The following is a 23349-nucleotide window of genomic DNA, read 5'->3' as shown; positions in this document are numbered from 1 at the left end:
GGCCATGTTCCACATCACAGACCTCACATCATACTTAGCACTTCACAGTATATGGCTTTGAAGCACAGTCAGTAAACATGCAGGACCTTTGTCCAGTTGTCCTGGGTGACTGCATGCCGCACAGTTCAGTAACTGACCTTCAATAAAACACATAGTCCTTTCCCCATATCCGGGGTTACCTCGTAGGAGCTCCTGCTCCACAGGCTGACTCCTCATCAGTCCATGGTCCTCACCACAGGTGACCTGTCCTCACCTCGTGCTGTTCAGGGCTAGCACACCCAACACCGAGGTTTCTCTCAGGACCTTGCACCTGTCTCCCCCATGTGCTACCCACACACCTGCTTTACATAGTGTCCATTAATCACATGACCAGTCACTGTTTCAACACAATTATGTCTCCAAGTGCATCCCGAAGCGCACATGCAGCGCCCCCTGGCTGCAACATTGGTCACTGCACCACATACCTCCCCCCTTTATTCAACCCTATTGGGGTGGACACATGACATCAACCCGGGGTTCCGATACAGGGAACCCACGTCACCTTGTCTTACTAGGCGAGAGGGCCCTCTCAGTCGGGTTTGGGCATCATGGTCAATCTGGCGTCGCAATCCCCTTGCAGCCATACGACCTGTCTGGACTGACTGTTTGTCAACACGTCCTCTAACGGGTCTCCCACCTAAGTCACTCAGCCCTGAGCTAACTGAGATGACACTTCTTTTATCTCTTTCATCAAGCCTCTTTCTGTAACCTCTCTGCTGGCTATTTCTTCCATGGTCTTTATGTCCTCTGTTAGCTTCACCTTGAGGACCTTCAGCCCTTAGCGAACCTCTTCGCCTCTCTAACCCGTGAGATGAAGCTGGCGGCCATCTGTTTCCCATTTTCTGCAGCTCTTTATTCATCTGCTCTCTCTCACGTCTTAGCTGCTCGATCTCTTTTAGGTACGTTACGCGATACCCCAGGAGCATCCGGACATTCTCAAGACTCTCCATGGACCAGACAATAAGGAATGGAACCATCCCATCTTCACCCATGTTCTGGGCCTCGTCATCAGCCGGAATCCTCAGTCTCTTCACACCGTATTTATTCACTATCTCCTGCATCACTCTCCCAAGTCTTCCGACGACTTTCGCTACCAGAGCTTTGGGCACTTGGATGACTTCTTCCACAAGGCCTAGCCGATTTTAAGCTTCTCTCGCAAGCTCTAGACGTCGAGTGGCCTCATTATTCCTCAACAGGATCATCTGTTTCGTGCGGAGGCACTGTAGATGCATATCCTTCAGGACAGCCACCCGCTTCACTGTGACCTCCTTAGTCGACAGTATCACCAACTGTTTCGTCTCTAGTGCCCAATGCACACTACACGCTTCTACTGCCTTTTTAAAGGCCTCATGCACACCCTCTCTGGTGCATGCATCTTGCGCCTCTTCGGGTACATCTATCATGCACTTGAAGAGCGGAGTCTCATTCTCCTCAGGAATGGATGGCTCCTGCTTTGCCATCGACCTTTCCATCAAGACATCTGCCACAATCGGGTGACTATCTTGTTCGGCTCTTAGCGCACACTTTTCTTCAGCTTTACCCTCTTCCAGACCCCTGGTCAAGATGGGCATTAGCAGCTTCATCTCGTTACCACTCTGGTACTGGCATGGTAAGCCTGCGACCACCACCTCTTTCTCTTGTAGAGGGCCTTTTAGTGCTTCTCTGAGCACTTCCATGTCTTCCTTTAGGGTCTTATACATACTTTGCCATGTGAACAGGTGACCTCTGAGCTCAGAGACTTCCTTCTCCAGCTCATCCACCCTGTGCTCAGCCGCTTGTCTCAGGACCCTTTCTCGTTCAACATGTTCTTTCACTGTCTCTTTAATCAGCTCTATTTCATGATCCTGTTCTCTATTGGCTAACACATGTCGCATTATCACTTCTTTAAATATATTTTCAGATGGGCCAGCTTGCTCACCCACACTCTGCCGCTTCAGAGTTTTACCTATCTCTTCATTAACAGGTTCAACCCTCTCTTGGGCTTCAGTAGTGACAACCTTAGCCTCCTCCACATTCACAGGGACTTCAGAGTACTTCACACACTCCAGGTCCTCCGCATCTCCCATCAAATCTTCACAAGGTGCAACTGGTTCAGCCCCTTTGCCTCTTTTACGTCTTCGGCGACGGGAGGAAGTTTTGCTACTTATACCAGAGTCAGTCTTACTGTCCTCTTTTCCGCTTTCGTCACCGTCTGAATGGGAGTCACCACCACCCGATCGGTCATCCGGGAACCAGCCATCCCCATCTAAACAGGTCACATTTTCTGGAATGGCTGCCACCGCTATCATGACTTTAGCCTGTGGAGCCCTGTCGTTTCTCTGTGTCAGTACCTCTGATTGCACAGCGTCATACTCTGCTGTAGCGCTTGTTACTGACCAAGACATGTCACAGTCACCCCCAGAGCCAGTCTCACACCCCACAACATGGTGAACCTTCCTGCTGCTCCCTAACCGGGTGTCAGCTTCAGGGGCTTTATTAACCACGTCACTTAAAGTCATCTTGGGGTACACACCAGGTGACATGTCTGTAAGTTGGGCAGATGCTCCCACCCCACAGGTCAACCCGACGTCTGACCCATCAGTCTTGGAAGGTGTTTCTGCCAACTTTGTGTCACTAAGTTGGGCCCATTCACCATTTTCCTTGGTCATGCCCACCTTAGGACTGTCAACTCTAGGGGGCACATTCTCAACATTACTACCTCCCATACACATAATTTCCACAAATACTTCACCCTTTTTCCACCAGTCCCACAGTGCTTCCAAATCTTGTCCTATTACGATAGGATACGGCAAGTTTGGGACTACAGCCACCTCCTGGTATGTGGAAACATCAGTTGCGACAATGTAGAGAGTGGCTACCTGGAGATGTTTAGTGTCCCCAGGTGACACAGAACTTCCTGGAAGGGTTCTCAGCAAAGACGCTTCTCTCCCCGGGTCTATTAACCCCCGTACACACTCTCCATCCAGCCAAAAAGAACACAGTCGTGACTCCTCACTGATTGCCGCCCCTTTTTGGCTCTGCCCCCTTTTGGGCAAGTGCTTTGCTTTTTGACACCACCCCTGTTCGGGAAACAGCCCCCTTTTGGGATTCCACCCCTTTTTGAGCTACTACCCCTGTTCGGGTTACCGCCCCTTTTTGGGACTCCGCCCCCTTTTGGGCAACCATCCCCGTTTGGGTCACCACTCACTATTAGGGATACTCCCTTCCTTGGGTTACACTCCGTGGATTTCCCCACGGCACTCAGGCCCCAGTTTGCCCAGTACACCCCTATGTCTCTGGGCTTGTACTGGCCCTTTAAGAGTCTGCACAAAGAAATTATTATTTTTTTTTATATATATATATATGTCATTTCACCAGCTCCCGCTGGTACCGCCACAGCTCCCGCTGCAGTCACACACAACTGGCACCACGATCCACAGCAAGCCGCTTGTCCCCTTCGTGGACCCACCGATCCACAGCAAGCCGCTTGTCAGCTTCGTAACGCCGCCGAGTTACAGCCAGACACAATCTTCGTGGCCCCGCCGAGCCACAGCAATTAACTCCACATGTGCGTGCTGGATCGTTGCCCGCTTCGAGCACCATATGTAAGATTGCACTTACTTACGGGTAAGGGAATACTCTCTTGGCAGCAGGATAAACATAGACAGGCACGGTTTTTTCTCATAAATAGTCCATGTGGTTTATTATCCACTCAGCATAAACCACAGAAGGCCATGTTCCACATCACAATATATATATATATATATATATATATATATATATATATATATATATATATATATACACTCACTGGCCACTTTATTAGGTACACCTGTCCAACTTCTTGTTAACACTTAATTTCTAATCAGCCAATCACATGGCGGTAACTCAGTGCATTTAGGCATGTAGACATGGTCAAGACAATCTCCTGCAGTTCAAACCGAGCATCAGTATGGGGAAGAAAGGTGATTTGAGTGCCTTTGAACGTGGCATGGTTGTTGGTGCCAGAAGGGCTGGTCTGAGTATTTCAGAAACTGCTGATCTACTGGGATTTTCACGCACAACCATCTCTAGGGTTTACAGAGAATGGTCCGAAAAAGAAAAAAAATCCAGTGAGCGGCAGTTCTGTGGGCGGAAATGCCTTGTTGATGCCAGAGGTCAGAGGAGAATGGGCAGACTGGTTCGAGCTGATAGAAAGGCAACAGTGACTCAAATCGCCACCCGTTACAACCAAGGTAGGCCTAAGAGCATCTCTGAACGCACAGTGCGTCGAACTTTGAGGCAGATGGGCTACAGTAGCAGAAGACCACACCGGGTACCACTCCTTTCAGCTAAGAACAGGAAACTGAGGCTACAATTTGTACAAGCTCATCGAAATTGGACAGTAGAAGATTGGAAAAACGTTGCTTGGTCTGATGAGTCTCGATTTCTGCTGCGACATTCGGATGGTAGGGTCAGAATTTGGCGTAAACAACATGAAAGCATGGATCCATCCTGCCTTGTATGGAGCATCTTTGGGATGTGCAGCCGACAAATCTGCGGCAACTGTGTGATGCCATCATGTCAATATGGACCAAAATCTCTGAGGAATGCTTCCAGCACCTTGTTGAATCTATGCCACGAAGAATTGAGGCAGTTCTGAAGGCAAAAGGGGGTCCAACCTGTTACTAGCATGGTGTACCTAATAAAGTGGCCGGTGAGTGTATATATATATATATATACATATGTATATATACAGTACAGACCAAAAGTTTGGACTCACCTTCTCATTGAAAGATTTTCCTGTATTTTCATGACTATGAAAATTGAAAAATTCACACTGAAGGCATCAAAACTATGAATTAAAACATGTGGAATTATATACTTAACAAAAAAGTGTGAAACAACTGAAAATATGTCTTATATTCTAGGTTCTTCAAAGTAGCCACCTTTTGCTTTGATGACTGCTGTGCACACTCTTGGCATTCTCTTTATGAGCTTCAAGAGGTAGTCACCGGAAATGGTCTTCCATCAATCTTGATGGAGTTCCCATAGATGCTTAGCACTTGTTGGCCCTTTTGCCTTCACTCTGCGGTCCCGCTCACCCCAAACCATCTCGATTGGGTTCAGGTCTGGTGACTGTGGAGGCCAGGTCATCTGGCGTAGCACCCCATCACTCTCCTTCTTGGTCACATAGCCCTGACACAGCCTGGAGGTGTGTTTGGGGTCATTGTCCTGTTGAAAAATAAATGATGGTCCAACTAAACGCAAACTGGATGGAATAGCATGTCGCTGCAAGATGCTGTGGTAGTCATGCTGGTTCAGTATGTCTTCAATTTTGAATAAATCCCCAACAGTGTCACCAGCAAAGCACCCCCACACCATCACACCTCCTCCTCCATGCTTCATGGTGGGAACCAGGCAGAGTCCATCAGTTCACCTTTTCTGCGTCACACAAAGACACGGTGGTTGGAACCAAAGATCTCAAATTTGGACTCATCAGACCAAAGCACATATTTCCACTGGTCTAATGTCCATTCCTTGTGTTCTTTAGCCCAAACAAGTCTTTTCTGCTTGTTGCCCGTCCTTAGCTGTGGTTTTCTAGCAGCTATTTTACCATGAAGGCCTGCTGCACAAAGTCTCCTCTTTACAGTTGTTGTGGAGATGTGTCTGCTGCTAGAACTCTGTGTGGCATTGACCTGGTTTCTAATCTGAGCTGCTGTTAACCTGCGATTTCTGAGGCTGGTGACTTGGATAAACTTATCCTCAGAAGCAGAGGTGACTCTTGGTCTTCCTTTCCTGGGGCGGTCCTCATGTGAGCCAGTTTCTTTGTAGCGCTTGATGGTTTTTGCAACTGCACTTGGGGACACTTTCAAAGTTTTCCAAATTTTTCGGACTGACTGACCTTCATTTCTTAAAGTAATGATGGCCACTAGTGTTGAGCATTCCGATACCGCAAGTATCGGGTATCGGCCGATATTTGTGGTATCGGAATTCCGATACCAAGTTCCGATATTTTTGCGATATCGGGAATCGGGATCGGGATGCATATTCATGTGTAAAATAAAGAATAAAACTAAAAAATTGGGATATACTCACCCTCTGACACGCCCTGGTTGTAACCGCTGCAACTGGCAGCCTCAATTCCTAAGAATGAGCGAGTGAAGGACCTGCGATGACGTCGCGGTCTTGTGATTGGTTGCGTAACCGCTCACGTGACCGCTCATGTGACCACGACATCATCGAAGGTCCTTCACTCGCTCATTCTTAGGAACGAAGGCTGCCGGTTGCAGCGGTTACAACCAGGGCGTGTCAGAGGGTGAGTATATCCCTATTTTTTATTTTTATTCTTTATTTTACACATGAATATGGATCCCAGGGCCTGAAGGAGAGTTTCCTCTCCTTCAGACCCTGGGAACCATCCAGAATCACTTCCGATAATTGTGTCCCATTGACTTGTATTGGTATCGGGTATCAGTATCGGCGATATCCGATATTTTTCGGATATCGGCCGATACAATCCGATACCGATACTTTCAAATATCGGAAGGTATCGCTCAACACTAATGGCCACTCATTTTTCTTTACTTTGCATATTTTATATATTGTATATTTGTATTATGGCAAGAAAAATCAGCTAACAGTCTATTCAGTGGGACTATCAGCTGTGTATCCACCAGACTTCTGCTCAACACAACTGATGGTTCCATCCCCATTTATAAGGCAAGAAATCCCACTTATTAAACCTGATAGGGCACACCTGTGAAGTGAAAACCATTTCCGGTGACTACCTCTTGAAGCTCATCAAGCTCATCAAGAGAAGGCCAAGAGTGTGAAAAGCAGTCATCAAAGCAAAAGGTGGCTCCTTTGAAGAACCTAGAATATAAGACATATTTTCAGTTGTTTCACACTTTTCTGTTAAGTATATAATTCCACATGTGTTAATTCATAGTCTTGATGCCTTTAGTGTGAATGTACAATTTTCATAGTCTTGAAAATACAGAAAAGTCTTTAAATGAGAAGCTGTGTCCAAACTTTTGGTCTGTACTATATATATATATATATATATATATATATATATATATATATATATATATATATATATATATATATATATATATATATACATATATATATATATATATACATATATATAGACACACACGCACATGTGTATAGCTTTTCAGATAAGTTTGAATAATAAACTTTTAATTACATTTTTTTTTAAAGGTTTGGTACATTTAAAATCTGGCTACTAACTTGATACTCCACAGTTTCTACTTAATATGGGTATCTTTATCTCCTCACATTTCAGTTTTAGAAAATGCTTGGATTTCTCATAAGAAAATCATCATGGAACATATGTGTTAGGAGTCGAGCTCCCTCTGCTGCACAGGGGGAATCTCGATCCGTCTCTGCTGCGGTCTTCCATTCTCCTTCGGCCGCAGTGGAGCCTGCTCAGCGGAGATGTCGGTCCCAGCGTCTCACTGAGTCTTATTCAGTGCAAAGGGTTTTTGCTGCCTCTCCAGGCTCTGGTATTGTACCCTGCACTGATCTACGGCGAACAGGCTTTTCTGGGACTAAGTCCTGCTTTGCACACACTGAGCATGCCCAGGGTAAGATCTCTCAGTGGAGATCAAGGGTCACATGTTCAGGTTCTGCAGCCAAGTCTATTGGTCTTTCTAGGAAGGTCCTGTAGGTACGCATTCTCAGTGGCAATCTCTCATTGGTCCTCTTCTTTAAGGTCCTGTACGTGCTGCAGCTATTTAAGGCTCGCATGGCCACACGGCCATGCGCTAGTATCTTCTAAAGTTACATGCTTTGCACCACTGTGGTCATATGCGTGAATGTGTTCAGGGACCTGGCTGAAATAAGCCCCTAGAATGCTGGCACCTCCGGTGAGGAGATTGTGTATGAGAGTATTCAGGGACCCGGCTGAAATAAGCCCCTAGAATGCTGGCACCTCCGGCGAGGAGGGTTGTGTGCATGCATGACCACTGACTGCTCTCTTCTGGGTAGTTAGCCTGTGTCTCTGTGAGAGTTAACAGGGCACAGAGCTTTGCTTTCTCGGCCGCTCTGTGAAGCTAACAGTGCTGGTTAATACCGCCATATAGTGCCGCTATTTACTTAGCGGCAGGATATTTCCTGCACGGTGGATCCCGGGTTGCGAACGCACCAATCACATCAATAAATGTATTCGGTGTGTTCCGCAAACCCTAACAATATGTTCCTGTAAAAAAAATATAGCTTATGTAGGTGTAAGGGGATGGAATAATGTTGCTGTTTTACCTTTCCTCCCTAATAAGTCCCGGTACCGTATGTTCTAGTGTAAATAAAAGTTAGTCTGTTATATTGTGGTACTGCTACATGAATACATGTATTACAGTCTATAAATAATGGTACTGCTACGCTGAATATGTGTATTACCATTACCTGCAAAATGTAGATATTATAACATGTCATGGTGTATTATGTTAGGCAAAGTGTAGGGCTCATGTTTGGCCACTAGATGGGGGGCATTGTAATGTACAGAGCTCTCACCTAGTGTATAGGACAGTAAATCATTAATCGTAGGTGGGGCTGCTGTGTAGTAAGGCTAGACACAGGAAGTGTTAGAGTCAGAGGGCGAGGGACGCCAGAACCGTCCACATGGGCTACAGGCCCAGGACACCACAGCAGCCACAAAACATTAAAGAAGCGAGGCCCAGCCATCCACAGCCCCAGAACAGTACAGCAGCAGGCCAGCACAGCTGGGGGCCAATAGTAGTTTCAGAATGTGGCAACTCATCGCTTGGGCAGACACCCTCAGGTCCAGGGCGAAGTGGCTGGAGGAACCCAGAGATGCAGTGAGTTTGGACAGTAAAGATATGGTACGAGCGTAGGGGACATTACAGAAGGGCAGGTCACTCTCCCAGTGGTTTCTGAATCCGGGAACTAATGATCTTGTGTCTGGGGTGAAACAGACTGAGGGATGCATATCCGTAGCAGAGCTGTGCAGAGAGAACACTGAGGAACCGTCAGGAACGTTCTGACCCAGGTCCGTGCTCTGTGACTACGAGTGAAGTTCAGGGAAAGGAAAGGAACATTGTTTTGTGAAGCCTGTTGTAATTACTGCAAAGACTCTGGATATGCTGTGTAGTGAATCCAGTAAAGATGTTCTTGTTGAAGTTGAAACAGATTGTGTCTCAGTTAATGCAAATCTGCCTGGAGAGCGTCTCCCGCAGCATAGCGAAGATCCAGAAGGAACTGGACCTGAAGACACGGGTATGCTGACTAATGGTGATTATTTTCTTGTGAGGTGAGGCCAGGACACAGAAACCCAGGAGTCCTCGGCCATGACTACGGTCCTGATCGAACCTTACATAGGGGTAGAGGAGGAGTTCTCACAAAATGAATTGCAAATTGTTAAAATTTACTGAGACTTGTCAATCTCTGGAATTTTGACTCAAAGTTGATTTGCAGTCGTTCAATAACCTCTATTATTTACCCATAAATCAAGCTAAGGCCGGGCTAGAAAATCACATCTGATATGAAAGCGCAAAGTATTCTCATTTTTTCCTATTTTCTAGAGCAGTAATGCAGCTCAAATTTCGATATGCTAATGACCCTCTGCTCCTGCTCTGCTGAGAGTGTAATCCGAATGTCAGTGCTATGGGCTCCGATCCTCTAGCATGAGAGGATTGGAGCACAGATGTGGAGGAGCTGGAGAAATTAATTTCTCCATCTCCTCTGCTGCCATTGTCAGCGGGAATTGCATTGTATTTGAATATTACCGATATCACCGATGCTTCACACGCAGACATAGACTTACATGGGTGCATGCAATCTAATTCTCGGGTGCAATTGCAGCGTGCTGTGACTATTTTCAAATGCCAAATCGGCATGTGAAAATCGCAGATGTGAGCTGCATCATAGAGAAACATTTGGTCGAGTGCAACCCTATTTTTTCCGGATTGCAGTCACCCGAATGCTTTGCAAGTAGGACTGAGCCCTAACACTTTCTATACAGTGAAACCTCTTTAAAACCATCTTATTGATCACCTTATACTCTAGAATTACTATGATAGGTTTTCGAATAATGTTTTATCATATATACTGGTGTTTTTGGGTGGTCATCTGAAAGACATTTTCATCAAGAGTACTGATAAAAAACTGTTAAGGCCTCCTTCAAATGTCTGTATCAAACATACACATGAAAAATAGTACCGGTGCCGTCAGTGTTTTCCATCAGTGTGTCATCAGTGTTTTTCCAGTATGGGAAAAGAAAAAATAAAATTACAATGCTTCTCCTATACTTTGCATTGTTAAACATGTTTTTTTTTTATAGGCTGAACTGGATGGACAAATGTCTTTTTTCGGCCTTGCTACCTATGTTATTATATGTTAAACACTGACAGTACATGGGCGGCACACTGATGCCATACTGGTGCTGTACGCATTTTTCACAGACCCATAGACTTGTATTGGCCCTTGTCATATACGTGCTATCGGGAAAAAAACGGACATGTTTCCATGTAGGACACATGGTCTGAGTGAAAATAGACGTGAAGATTTCCATAGGTTATAATGGGTATAGGCTGTCACACGTATTGGAAACACGGACATATGAAGGAGGCCTAACACACAGAAATGGTCATTTGAAAACTTGGCCGTTTTTAATGGCATCTTTTCATATCTAACATTAGTTCATAGATGAAATAATGAGCAATTTATGTCTATTTTTTACAGATATTACATGTAAATATGGGCTTTCCACATATAAAGATAAGCATGTTGCTCCCTATGCATGTCCTCTTGGTCAGAGGCCGAAATCAGATCTTGTGCAGTGTTTTAATTATGGCTGGGGTCCACCACCCATTTGTCAAAGTAAGTCTTAAAAATAAAAATATATCCTGTTATTAGTTATATAATTCTGGTTGCTTGACTGCTTTTTTTAATCTACTATTTTAGATTATGCTAACTGACTCCAATTTGCCTACATTTTCTATACATTATTCTTAATATAGTTTCTATTGATTCACTCTATAGAAAAATCTACTCCATGCCTCTTTTCGAAAGGGACGCGTGCATGCTGCAGTATTGAAACACGTTTGTAGAAAATCTTAAGTCTGGAGACACACTAGTGATTTTAATATCTGTCCAATTTTATGCCTAAAAAGTAAGACAAGTGCCATGTGTTTTTTATGTGAGTACAATCTGATTTTTAACACTTTACATCCAATTGCAATGCAAATGCAATTCGATTGCAACGCGATTATAACATGAGCTTTTGCAGAGAGCAATTCTCTATGTAAATTAAACAGTTTTCCAAGAAAATATTGTTCAGGATATACAGCTCTGGCACAAATTAAGAGACCACTGCAAAATGTTCAGTTTGTCTGATTTTTCTCTTTACAGATATATTTTTGAGTAAAAAGTCAATTGTTCGTTTATTCTATAAACTTCTGACAACATGTCTCCGAATTTCCAAGCAATACATTTTGTATTTTTTTTCTGACAAAGAAAAATGATCAAAATTAAAAAAAAAAAACAGTGCTTCCAAACCTCAAATAATGCAAAGTAAACAAGTTCATAATCATTTAGAAACATCAATATTTAACTCAGGAAGAGTTCAGAAATCAATATTTTGTGGAATAACCAAGATTTTTAATCACAGCTTTCATGCGTCTTGGCATGCTTCCCACGAGTCTTTCACACTGCTTCTGGTGCAAAAATGTAAGCAGTTCTTCTTTGTTTGATGGCTTGTGACTATTCAACATCCTCTTGATTACATTCCAGAGGTTTTCAATGGGGTTCAGGTCTGGAGATTGGGCTGCCCATGACAAGGTTTTGATGTCATGGTCTCTTAATTTTTTCTGAACTCTTCCTGAGTTAAAACATTAGTATTGTTGTTTCAAAATGATTATGAACTTGTTTTCTTTGCATTATTTGTGGTCTGAAAGCACTGGATTTTTTAAATGTTAACCATTTTTCTTTGTCAGAAAAAAAATTACAAAATTTATTGCTTGGAAATTCGGAGACATACTGTCAGAAATTTCTAGAATAAAAGAACAATCAACTTTTTACTCAAAAATATACCTATAAAAAAGTCAAACAAACTGAACATTTTGCAGTGGTCTCAAGTTTTGCCAGAGCTGTACATGTAATTATGAAGGAAATAGTGTTTCTTAACACTTTTCCCTTTAAAACATTTTTTTTATGTTTGGTTTGGTAGATGTTTTTAAAAATCCGTAAAACTGGCACAATAATGTGACAATATTATACAGTATGTGAGTCAGAAAGGCATGCAGGCATCTTCTCCATTTTACCATTTAGTTTTAGCTCTTTCTCATCCATTTCAGCTTTTTTCTCATGCCCCCAGCAAAAAAATATTCAGCTTTCCTTTTGACTTGCATTGGATTTGTTATTGGGTACGAATACACAGATATTATAAATGTTTGTAAGCCCATACACTTAGTGCATGGGCATTACCAGCCTAGGTTACTTACTCCTAAGACTATGTGCACACGTTGCGGATTAGCCTTAGGAATTTCTGGTGCGGATTCTGCCTCTCCTGGCAGAAAAAGCAGCTGTGGATTTGTCACGTTTTTTGTGCTGAGCCACAGCGTTTTTTGTGCATTTTTGCTGCGTTTTTTTTTTTTTTAATTTACTGCGTTTTTTTACCCCTGCGGGTTTCTATAATTAAATGGGTACAAAAACGCTGCAGATCCGCAAAAAAGAAGTGACATGCTACTTCTTTTAAACCGCAGTGTTTCCGCTGCGGATTTTCCGCAATGTGTGCACAGCTTTTTTTCTCATTGATTTACATTGTACTGTAAATCAATTGCGAATCTGCAGTGTTTCTGCACCGCAAAAAATGCTGCGGATGCGCAGAGAATCCGCAACGTGTGCACATAGCCTTAATAATGGGAAAAAATGTTTTATGAGGACCTCCACTATGTCTCTTCAAAGGGGTATTGGACTGTGCATCCTTCTAATTTTTAGCATCTCTTGCACTTACTGAATACGCTTTTCCAGTTTAGGAAACCCACTACGTAGTAATGGGAAAAAATGCTTTTCTGTGGATCCACCTTCTAGTTCAGGGAATTTTTTTTTTAAACTAAAAGAGCTGATGTGGTCTAGTAATGTATGATCCAATATCTTGTTGTGGGCAGTCAGGTTGTCATCACATAGGGAGTTCTCACAATGCATAAAGGATTTCACACCCGGGACAGGAGAGTTTGTACAGTAAGTACTAAAGATCCTGTACTACTTCATATCAGGCTGAGGACATGCTTCATGCTTTATTCCCCAGCAGTTTTGATGAACTAACAGTCCTTGATGCTGCTACATTCAACTAATCGCTTTTTTCAGGGCTAATTCAAATAAATTCTATTTTGTTATACTACCAATCTTATCTGCACTTTGCTACGTTGAGGTGTGGCAGTAGGTACAGCGTATGACAGACATCTAGTAAGGGATTATTGCCTTATAAATTCTAAGCCATTTCTGCTGCTTTTTTACATGGGCTCCATGATCTATTAATACTTTTTAAAGTAAGCTACAGATCTGGCAAAAATTAAGAGACCACCACATCAAAACCCTGCCATGGGCAGTCCAATCTCCTGACCTGAACCCCATTGAAAACCTCTGGAATGTAATCAAGATGATGATGGATAGTCACAAGCCATCAAACAAAGAAAAACTGCTTACATTTTTGCACCAGAAGCAGTGTGAAAGACTGGTGGCAAGTATGCCAAGAAACATGAAAGCTGTGATTAAAAATCTCAGTTATTCCACAAAATATTGATTTTTGAACTCTTCCGGAGTTAAAACATTAGTATTGATGTTTCTAAATGAAAGCAACGTAAATGTGCAAAAAAGCTGCAAAAATGCTGTGTGTGAATATAGCCCAAGGTGTGGAGTAGCATTTTTTTTTTTAATTTATTTAGCCTTATATACAAGTGATTATCCTAGAAAGAATGTTTCTTAACATTTTTTCCAGTCAAATCCATTTTAAGTGCCGTTTTGGATGCTATAGTGTCAGTTTGTAAAAGTGGTGTAATACTCGGACAACATTGTTCTCAGCAATGACCTGTGATTAAGAGATGCATCCAGGATTCTTCACCTTGCTGTTCCCATGCAATTTTAGCACTGTTTACATTGTTTTCAGCAATTTTTAGACTCCCTCCAGACGTCCAGGGTGTTTGAGGGGAAAAAATGCTCAAGTTTACTATTGACTTCATTTATACTCGTTACTCAGGTCGAGCACCCGAGCATTACGATTTGCTTGCTCATCACTAATATTAAAATGAATGGTGTCATTTAAGAGTACAACCTGACATGGAAAAAAAAAGTATCATGGCTCTTAGAAATACTGTAATAAAGTAAAAAATGAAAGGGAAGAAATGAAAAGTTGTGTTTAATTGCCTATTTTTCTATTTCAGATATTGGATGCAATATTCCAGAGGCATCAAATCTTGTACGAAGTCCTCATTTTCAATCTTATGAGATTAATGATAAAGTTGAATTTTCATGCAAGCAAGGCTTTGAAAGAGATGGATCTCGAACAAGCACTTGTACAGAAAATGGATGGAAACCAACATTACCGACTTGTCAAAGTGAGCTTGGAACTTTGGTGAAACAGAGATACTTTGTATAGATTACATGTTAGGATGAGTGAACGTGCTCTGTGATACTTGGTTATCACTCGAGTATCATGGTGCTTGGATATACTTGTTTCTCGGAAAGCAAGAGGAGGTGCTTGAGTGAAAACTCGACTCCCTGCCTTGCGTCTTTGATGCTTGTTATGCAGCCAATAAGCATGTGGGTATTGCCAGTGAGTTACTGTAATTATGTAGCCATCTTAGTTGTGTCATTACTGGGATTGGCTGGTCATGTGACATCATCAGAGATTATAAAAGGACAGGCGTCGCCCGGATCGGCACACTGACGCTATCGCACAGCTCTGTGACACTTCGTATCGGAGGGAGGGGCTACTTGTCAAGGCCTGAGTGCACAGTATAATGCACCAGAGGCCTGTAGTGTTGATACTGGTGCTAAAGCTCAGCCATCATACTAACAGCCCTTCTAAGGGCTAATCATTTGCAGTACATACAATCTGCATTTAGCAGGAGCAGGAAGAGTAAGAAAATCCCACTCTGTAGACTGAGATTATGCTTATGCTGTCCGTTGGCAAATATATATCTGCATTTTTGTTTGTGGGAGCTCAAAAAATTGAATATATTTTGATCCATCACATATTATGTGCTTTGAGGTCTTTTTTGTGTTATGCGACACTCTGAAAAGTTGTTGAAACATTTTCCTGGGCTACATATCTCACCCAAACACTATTCTGTAGTGTGCAGTAAATATTTGTGGTCTCTAAAACTGCTAAAAAGCTTTTCAAAATTTGTAGGCCTACATTTCTCAGACATACAATGTTATGTGTACTGTGAACATTTTTGCGATATGTAAAACTGCAAAAAAAAATTTAAAAAATTGTAGGCCTCTGTTTCTCAGACATACAGTGTTGCATGGTCTGTGAACATTTCTGTTATCTGTAAACCTGCTAAAAAGCTTTTTAAAAAAAGTATTGCCCTCAATTTCTCAGTCATACAGTGTTACATGTTCTGTTAACATTTCTGTAAACTGTCAAACTGCTAGAAAGCATTTAAAAAATTTGTAGGCCTTGTGAGGGGTTGACTAACCAAACTGATTGCAGAGGTAAACACAGGAACGCTTCAGGGGACCGAGTCACATAGTCTATGACCACTAGGATGTACTGATGACCCTGTGCAGACTTAAAGGGAACCTACCACCCCGTTTTTTAAAAATTAGATAAAAATAGTGTGAAATAGGGGCAGAGCTGGGCTTTACATTAGGGCCTTTTCGGTGCCTTTACACCCCCGTTAGGCTGCCCAAATACCTTTGTGAAGTGGCCGTTTTCTGCTGTCACTCAAGTGGGTCAGGTCGGATGGGCGTGGTCACAGCGCTGTTTGTCCCCCAGGATCCTGCTCATCATTACGTTGGTGGCGTAGTGGTGTGCGCATGTCCAAAGAAGATCCACTGCCCAGGAGATGAATAACGGCGCGGTCTTCGCTATTCAGCCGTTTACCGGTGGGCGCGGCCATCTTTCCTGTGGCCGCGCCTGCGCAGATGGAGCGCTCTGCTGCCCGGGACTTCAGGAAAATGGCCGCCGCGATCTCCATCTGCGCACGCGCGGAATCCCGCAGCCATTTTCCTGAAGTCCCGGGCAGCAGAGCGCTCCATCTGCGCAGGCGCGGCCACAGGAAAGATGGCCGCGCCCACCGGTAAACGGCTGAATAGCGAAGACCGCGCCGTTATTCATCTCCTGGGCAGTGGATCTTCTTTGGACATGCGCACACCACTACGCCACCAACGTAATGATGAGCAGGATCCTGGGGGACAAACAGCGCTGTGACCACGCCCATCCGACCTGACCCACTTGAGTGACAGCAGAAAACGGCCACTTCACAAAGGTATTTGGGCAGCCTAACGGGGGTGTAAAGGCACCGAAAAGGCCCTAATGTAAAGCCCAGCTCTGCCCCTATTTCACACAATTTTTATCTAATTTTTAAAAAACGGGGTGGTAGGTTCCCTTTAACTAGGGGACCTACAATGTCTATGGCAATCCTCTCAAAGGGGCCTTTATCACAGGCAAGGGAACAAAGGGACTTCGGAAGTGAGAAGTAGCAGCGGTTATCTGACAGATGGGGCAGGACCTACAATAATTTAGGATCTCACGGTAACATCATGGTCAATAGAACCTCCGCATTGCTCTCTCCTGAGTTTTCTATAACCTCAAATGTCCCCCCAAAACAAATGGCAAATGGGCCATGTATAAAACCCTCTGTATGGTTCTGGAACTAATAGCTACTTGACTATCTTACCTCCCTTCATTATAATCACCCGATAAAGCAACTCGCCATTGACTGCAAAGTGTGGGAACCTGGCGTCAGTCCCCAGCTCTTCAGCAACCCCATTGCTTTATCAAATGCCCCCTTTAAGGTAAGATCTCTAAGTTGAGCAGACTCGGAGTTCTATTTGAGTGCTTCTAACTCAGGGAAGATGGGCTCCTCCTTCACCGTCTCGTCCCACTCTCCAGCCCCAGCCCACATAGGGGAAACTCCTCCATCTTTGCTTTTGATGGAGTATCTTCCAGAGAGATCTGGCTTTTGTCTGGGACACTCTGTGCAGCCCCCTTTTGCCACAAGTTCCAAAATAATGAAAAATCCTACCCCAGCATGACAGGATGTATCAAGTCTTTTACTACCCCAACCTTACGGGACTTAGTACCACACTCTGTTCCCACAGTCACTCTCAACACAGGGTACTCCTTGACTTCTCCATGTATGCAGTGGATGCCCACAAACTTATTCGGGATCAATTGGTGGGGCAGTGTATCATTAATTAGGGTCACTAGACTTCCAGAGTCCAAAAATCCAAGAACCAGTACCAGAACCAGTTAGTAGAGTAGATATTTAGTTTTAGCTCTTTCTCATCCATTTCAGCTTTTTTCTCATGCCCCCAGCAAAAAATATTCAGCTTTCCTTTTGACTTGCATTGGATTTGTTATTGGGTACGAATACACAGATATTATAAATGTTTGTAAGCCCATACACTTAGTGCATGGGCATTACCAGCCTAGGTTACTTACTCCTAAGACTATGTGCACACGTTGCGGATTAGCCTTAGGAATTTCTGGTGCGGATTCTGCCTCTCCTGGCAGAAAAAGCAGCTGTGGATTTGTCACGTTTTTTGTGCTGAGCCACAGCGTTTTTTGTGCATTTTTGCTGCGTTTTTTTTTTTTTAATTTGCTGCGTTTTTTTACCCCTGCGGGTTTCTATAATTAAATGGGTACAAAAACGCTGCAGATCCGCAAAAAAGAAGTGACATGCTACTTCTTTTAAACCGCAGTGTTTCCGCTGCGGATTTTCCGCAATGTGTGCACAGCTTTTTTTCTCATTGATTTACATTGTACTGTAAATCAATTGCGAATCTGCAGTGTTTCTGCACCGCAAAAAATGCTGCGGATGCGCAGAGAATCCGCAACGTGTGCACATAGCCTTAATAATGGGAAAAAATGTTTTATGAGGACCTCCACTATGTCTCTTCAAAGGGGTATTGGACTGTGCATCCTTCTAATTTTTAGCATCTCTTGCACTTACTGAATACGCTTTTCCAGTTTAGGAAACCCACTACGTAGTAATGGGAAAAAATGCTTTTCTGTGGATCCACCTTCTAGTTGAGGGACATTTTTTTGAAACTAAAAGAGCTGATGGGGTCTAGTAATGTATGATCCAATATCTTGTTGTGGGCAGTCAGGTTGTCATCACATAGGGAGTTCTCACAATGCATAAAGGATTTCACACCCGGGACAGGAGAGTTTGTACAGTAAGTACTAAAGATCCTGTACTACTTCATATCAGGCTGAGGACATGCTTCATGCTTTATTCCCCAGCAGTTTTGATGAACTAACAGTCCTTGATGCTGCTACATTCAACTAATCGCTTTTTTCAGGGCTAATTCAAATAAATTCTATTTTGTTATACTACCAATCTTATCTGCACTTTGCTACGTTGAGGTGTGGCAGTAGGTACAGCGTATGACAGACATCTAGTAAGGGATTATTGCCTTATAAATTCTAAGCCATTTCTTTTTTACATGGGCTCCATGATCTATTAATACATTTTAAAGTAAGCTACAGATCTGGCAAAAATTAAGAGACCACCACATCAAAACCCTGCCATGGGCAGTCCAATCTCCTGACCTGAACCCCATTGAAAACCTCTGGAATGTAATCAAGATGATGATGGATAGTCACAAGCCATCAAACAAAGAAAAACTGCTTACATTTTTGCACCAGAAGCAGTGTGAAAGACTGGTGGCAAGTATGCCAAGAAACAAGAAAGCTGTGATTAAAAATCTCAGTTATTCCACAAAATATTGATTTTTGAACTCTTGCTGAGTTAAAACATTAGTATTGATGTTTCTAAATGAAAGCAACGCAAATGTGCAAAAAAGCTGCAAAAATGCTGTGTGTGAATATAGCCCAAGGTATGGAGTAGCATTTTTTTTTTGTATTTATTTAGCCTTATATACAAGTGATTATCCTAGAAAGAATGTTTCTTAACATTTTTTCCAGTCAAATCCATTTTAAGTGCCGTTTTGGATGCTATAGTGTCAGTTTGTAAAAGTGGTGTAATACTCGGACAACATTGTTCTCAGCAATGACCTGTGATTAAGAGATGCATCCAGGATTCTTTACCCTGCTGTTCCCATGCAATTTTAGCACTGTTTACATTGTTTTCAGCAATTTTTAGACTCCCTCCAGACGTCCAGGGTGTTTGAGGGGAAAAAATGCTCAAGTTTACTATTGACTTCATTTATACTCGTTACACAGGTCGAGCATCCGAGCATTACGATTTGCTTGCTCATCACTAATATTAAAATGAATGGTGTCATTTAAGAGTACAACCTGACATGGAAAAAAAAGTATCATGGCTCTTAGAAATACTGTAATAAAGTAAAAAATGAAAGGGAAGAAATGAAAAGTTGTGTTTAATTGCCTATTTTTCTATTTCAGATATTGGATGCAATATTCCAGAGGCATCAAATCTTGTACGAAGTCCTCATTTTCAATCTTATGAGATTAATGATAAAGTTGAATTTTCATGCGAGCAAGGCTTTGAAAGAGATGGATCTCGAACAAGCACTTGTACAGAAAATGGATGGAAACCAACATTACCGACTTGTCAAAGTGAGCTTGGAACTTTGGTGAAACAGAGATACTTTGTATAGATTACATGTTAGGATGAGTGAACGTGCTCTGTGATACTTGGTTATCACTCGAGTATCATGGTGCTTGGATATACTTGTTTCTCGGAAAGCAAGAGGAGGTGCTTGAGTGAAAACTCGACTCCCTGCCTTGCGTCTTTGATGCTTGTTATGCAGCCAATAAGCATGTGGGTATTGCCAGTGAGTTACTGTAATTATGTAGCCATCTTAGTTGTGTCATTACTGTGATTGGCTGGTCATGTGACATCATCAGAGATTATAAAAGGACAGGCGTCGCCCGGATCGGCACACTGATGCTATCGCACAGCTCTTTGACACTTCGTATCGGAGGGAGGGGCTACTTGTCAAGGCCTGAGTGCACAGTATAATGCACCAGAGGCCTGTAGTGTTGATACTGGTGCTAAAGCTCAGCCATCATACTAACAGCCCTTCTAAGGGCTAATCGTTTGCAGTACATACAATCTGCATTTAGCAGGAGCAGGAAGAGTAAGAAAATCCCACTCTGTAGACTGAGATTATGCTTATGCTGTCCGTTGGCAAATATATATCTGCATTTTTGTTTGTGGGAGCTCAAAAAATTGAATATATTTTGATCCATCACATATTATGTGCTTTGAGGTCTTTTTTGTATTATGCGACACTCTGAAAAGTTGTTGAAACATTTTCCTGGGCTACATATCTCACCCAAACACTATTCTGTAGTGTGCAGTAAATATTTGTGGTCTCTAAAACTGCTAAAAAGCTTTTCAAAATTTGTAGGCCTACATTTCTCAGGATGTATCAAGTCTTTTACTACCCCAACCTTACGGGACTTAGTACCACACTCTGTTCCCACAGTCACTCTCAACACAGGGTACTCCTTGACTTCTCCATGTATGCAGTGGATGCCCACAAACTTATTCGGGATCAATTGGTGGGGCAGTGTATCATTAATTAGGGTCACTAGACTTCCAGAGTCCAAAAATCCAAGAACCAGTACCCCATTGATGGACACGGTACACGCTTCTGTCACCTCACCAGGTTGACAGTCCACACTGCAGACCGGATAGGCATAATAGGAGCAATGTCTGACTGGGCTGCACTCCATTATTTCAGGGGATATATGACACCAGATGGCTACGTATCCAGGATAGGGACATCGCCAACAGACCATGTCCTTAACAGCCTTAAGTGACCCCTCAGTGGGATTTGGAAACCCCCCCATTTGTGGGTATAGCCACCCTCCGCTGTAAACCCGTCTCTCTTTGGGTATCTCAGTATGGGGAAGTGGTGATGTCTGGTTTCCTGAGGGATTTCTCAACAATCTGGTATGTCTCCACCAGGCTAACCAGGTGGTCCGCATTCCTAGGGTCGCCCTAGGTAACCCAGGTTTGTATTGGCCTTGGAAGAGAGTGGATGAGACTGTCCATTACCACACACTTGATCATATGGACAGGAGTGGAAGTCTCTGGCTGAAACCACTTTTGGACTAGATACAACAAATCAAACATCTTGGAGCGAGGGGGTTTGCCACTTGCATACACCCAGCGGTGGACATAGTTACTCCCAGGCGTGCCAAGATTTCAGTCTTTAACTTGGTGTATTCATTGGCATGCTGTAGTGCTAAGACATAATAAGCCCTTTGAGATTCTCCCGACAAATATGACGCCAGCACCTCCATCCACTGCTCTGGTGGAAGATTCTCTCGAAAAGAGCCAGAAAAGCTTCAACATCATCCCTGGGGTCATTTTTTGCATGGCTCTTCTTACTGCTTTCCGGACATACGAGTCATCACCTGGAATGAGGAAGGAGACCGCTGGCCTCCCACAAACCACCTCTGCGAGGAGTTCCATTTGCCACTTTAGCGCCTCCTGTCGTTATCTCTGCTGCTGTCATTGGAGCTGTTGTGCCAACAGATTATTTGTTTCCAGTTGTGCCATTTGTTGCTGCTGACTGACCAGCTGTTGCTGCTGTTGAACTTGGACCAAATGCTTCACAAGCTCCTCCAAGCTGCCGGATGTCTCATGCTGGATGGCAGATTTCACCCAGGACATGCAGTTCGTCCACACCCGCTGTGTGTTCTCCTGGATCGCTGCCAACAATCAAAACACCACAGGTGAGAGGTTGACTCACTCAGCTGCTTGCAAAGGTAAACACAGGAATGCTTCTTGTGGTAAATCATCTGCTGGTTTATTATGAGACAGCATAAACCATAACAGGGCTTAGAAAAGTATGGCATAACGGCAAAACAAAAGATAACATTTAGCAAAAGCCCTTATCTCTTAGGGGTTCACACACTCAGACCAGCATATGTCTTCAGCTCCTCCTGGAACCACTATCTGGAGACTCTCATCTCCAAAACAAAACACATATAACAAAAAACTTTTAACATGACATCCACACACTTGAGGTGGACATATGGTGAGTAGGCTTAACGCCCATCTCTGACATACAAACCCATCTCTTCTCATGGCTGATTAGCTCCTTCAGCAGATAGCATGCTGGAGAGAAACTTATGGGTTTCTAGATCACAGAAGACAGCAATCTCTGTGATACATATCTCCCTTCACATACAGTGCCAGTGACCGTGTCACAGCTTCATTTCTCAAACATACAGTGTTACTTTGTCTGTGAATATTTCTCTGAGGTCTAAAAGAGAATAAAAGCTTTCAAAAATGTTGTTGACCTCGAGTTCTCAGGCATACTGTGTGAACTGGTCTGGAAATATTTCTGTGATTTCTAAAACTAGGCATTGAAATATTTTTCTGGATTATATTTAATAGTGATGCATACACTTTTGCATTCTTTTGTTACATTACAGTGGAGTTAACTCACGAAAAAAGCTTTGATTGCTGAAGGTGACCACTTTTTTTAATTAAAAATAAACTTGGTATCAAGAGGTCTAGCAATTACAAAATGCATAAGGCATGCATAAAGGTAAAGTGAAGTGGAATTGCTGATTAGGTTGCACGCAGATGCCGAGGACATGGGGCAGACTATGACTGCTGCTGTGGCACAAGAAACACGCTCATCCACGACACATAGGTTACTGTCCGACTTTGCAGGGAGGTACAGTACACCGCTTCTGAAGCCAGAGCAGTGTGAACAGGTGGTCGGTTGAATAACAGATAATGCTTCCAGCAGGCTTGACAGTACCACACAGTCTTCCACATGGTCTAGTCTCAGAGGTCTAAAGTCTTTGATAACTTAATAATCACCCCAATCCTCCTTCCTCAAACCATATTGTTACCATATTGAGTAACATGGGAGACAGAGTCACAACAGATCTATCCCTGAGTGTTATGACCCCAATGGCAGAGGGTCTCAAAAATACATACCAAGTCTGCAAACACAAAAAACCAGCTCATAGGGCAGTGGTAACTGGGCTGACCATATAGCTAATCCTAGCACCACAAATAGCAGCAGCCGGGGAACATGCCTACGTTGGTTCTAGACGTCTCGCGCCAGCCGGAGAACTAACTAACCCTAGAAGGGAAAAGATAGACCTTTCTTGCCTCCAGAGAAAAGACCCCAAAAGTTGGATACAAGCCCCCCAACAAATAATAACGGTGA

At 43.2% G+C, this 23349-nt stretch overlaps 1 protein-coding gene across 2 annotated transcripts in view; it reads left to right on the top strand.

The window, feature by feature from the left end:
* The window catches only part of CFH (complement factor H), a 919877-nt gene that overhangs the window by 411420 nt on the left and 485108 nt on the right, over window positions 1-23349 (top strand). For both annotated transcript variants that reach the window (XM_077276558.1, XM_077276556.1), the window contains exons 11-13: window positions 10726-10863; window positions 14424-14597; window positions 19586-19759. In XM_077276558.1, the coding sequence (XP_077132673.1) occupies window positions 10726-10863; window positions 14424-14597; window positions 19586-19759 (486 nt within the window). The remainder of the gene's footprint in view (window positions 1-10725; window positions 10864-14423; window positions 14598-19585; window positions 19760-23349) is intronic.

The sequence above is a fragment of the Ranitomeya variabilis genome, chromosome 8 (assembly GCF_051348905.1).
Source record: "Ranitomeya variabilis isolate aRanVar5 chromosome 8, aRanVar5.hap1, whole genome shotgun sequence".
Lineage (NCBI taxonomy): Eukaryota > Metazoa > Chordata > Amphibia > Anura > Dendrobatidae > Ranitomeya > Ranitomeya variabilis.
The sequence above is the reverse complement of the archived record's forward strand: the minus strand, read 5'-3'. Positions and strand labels throughout refer to the sequence as shown.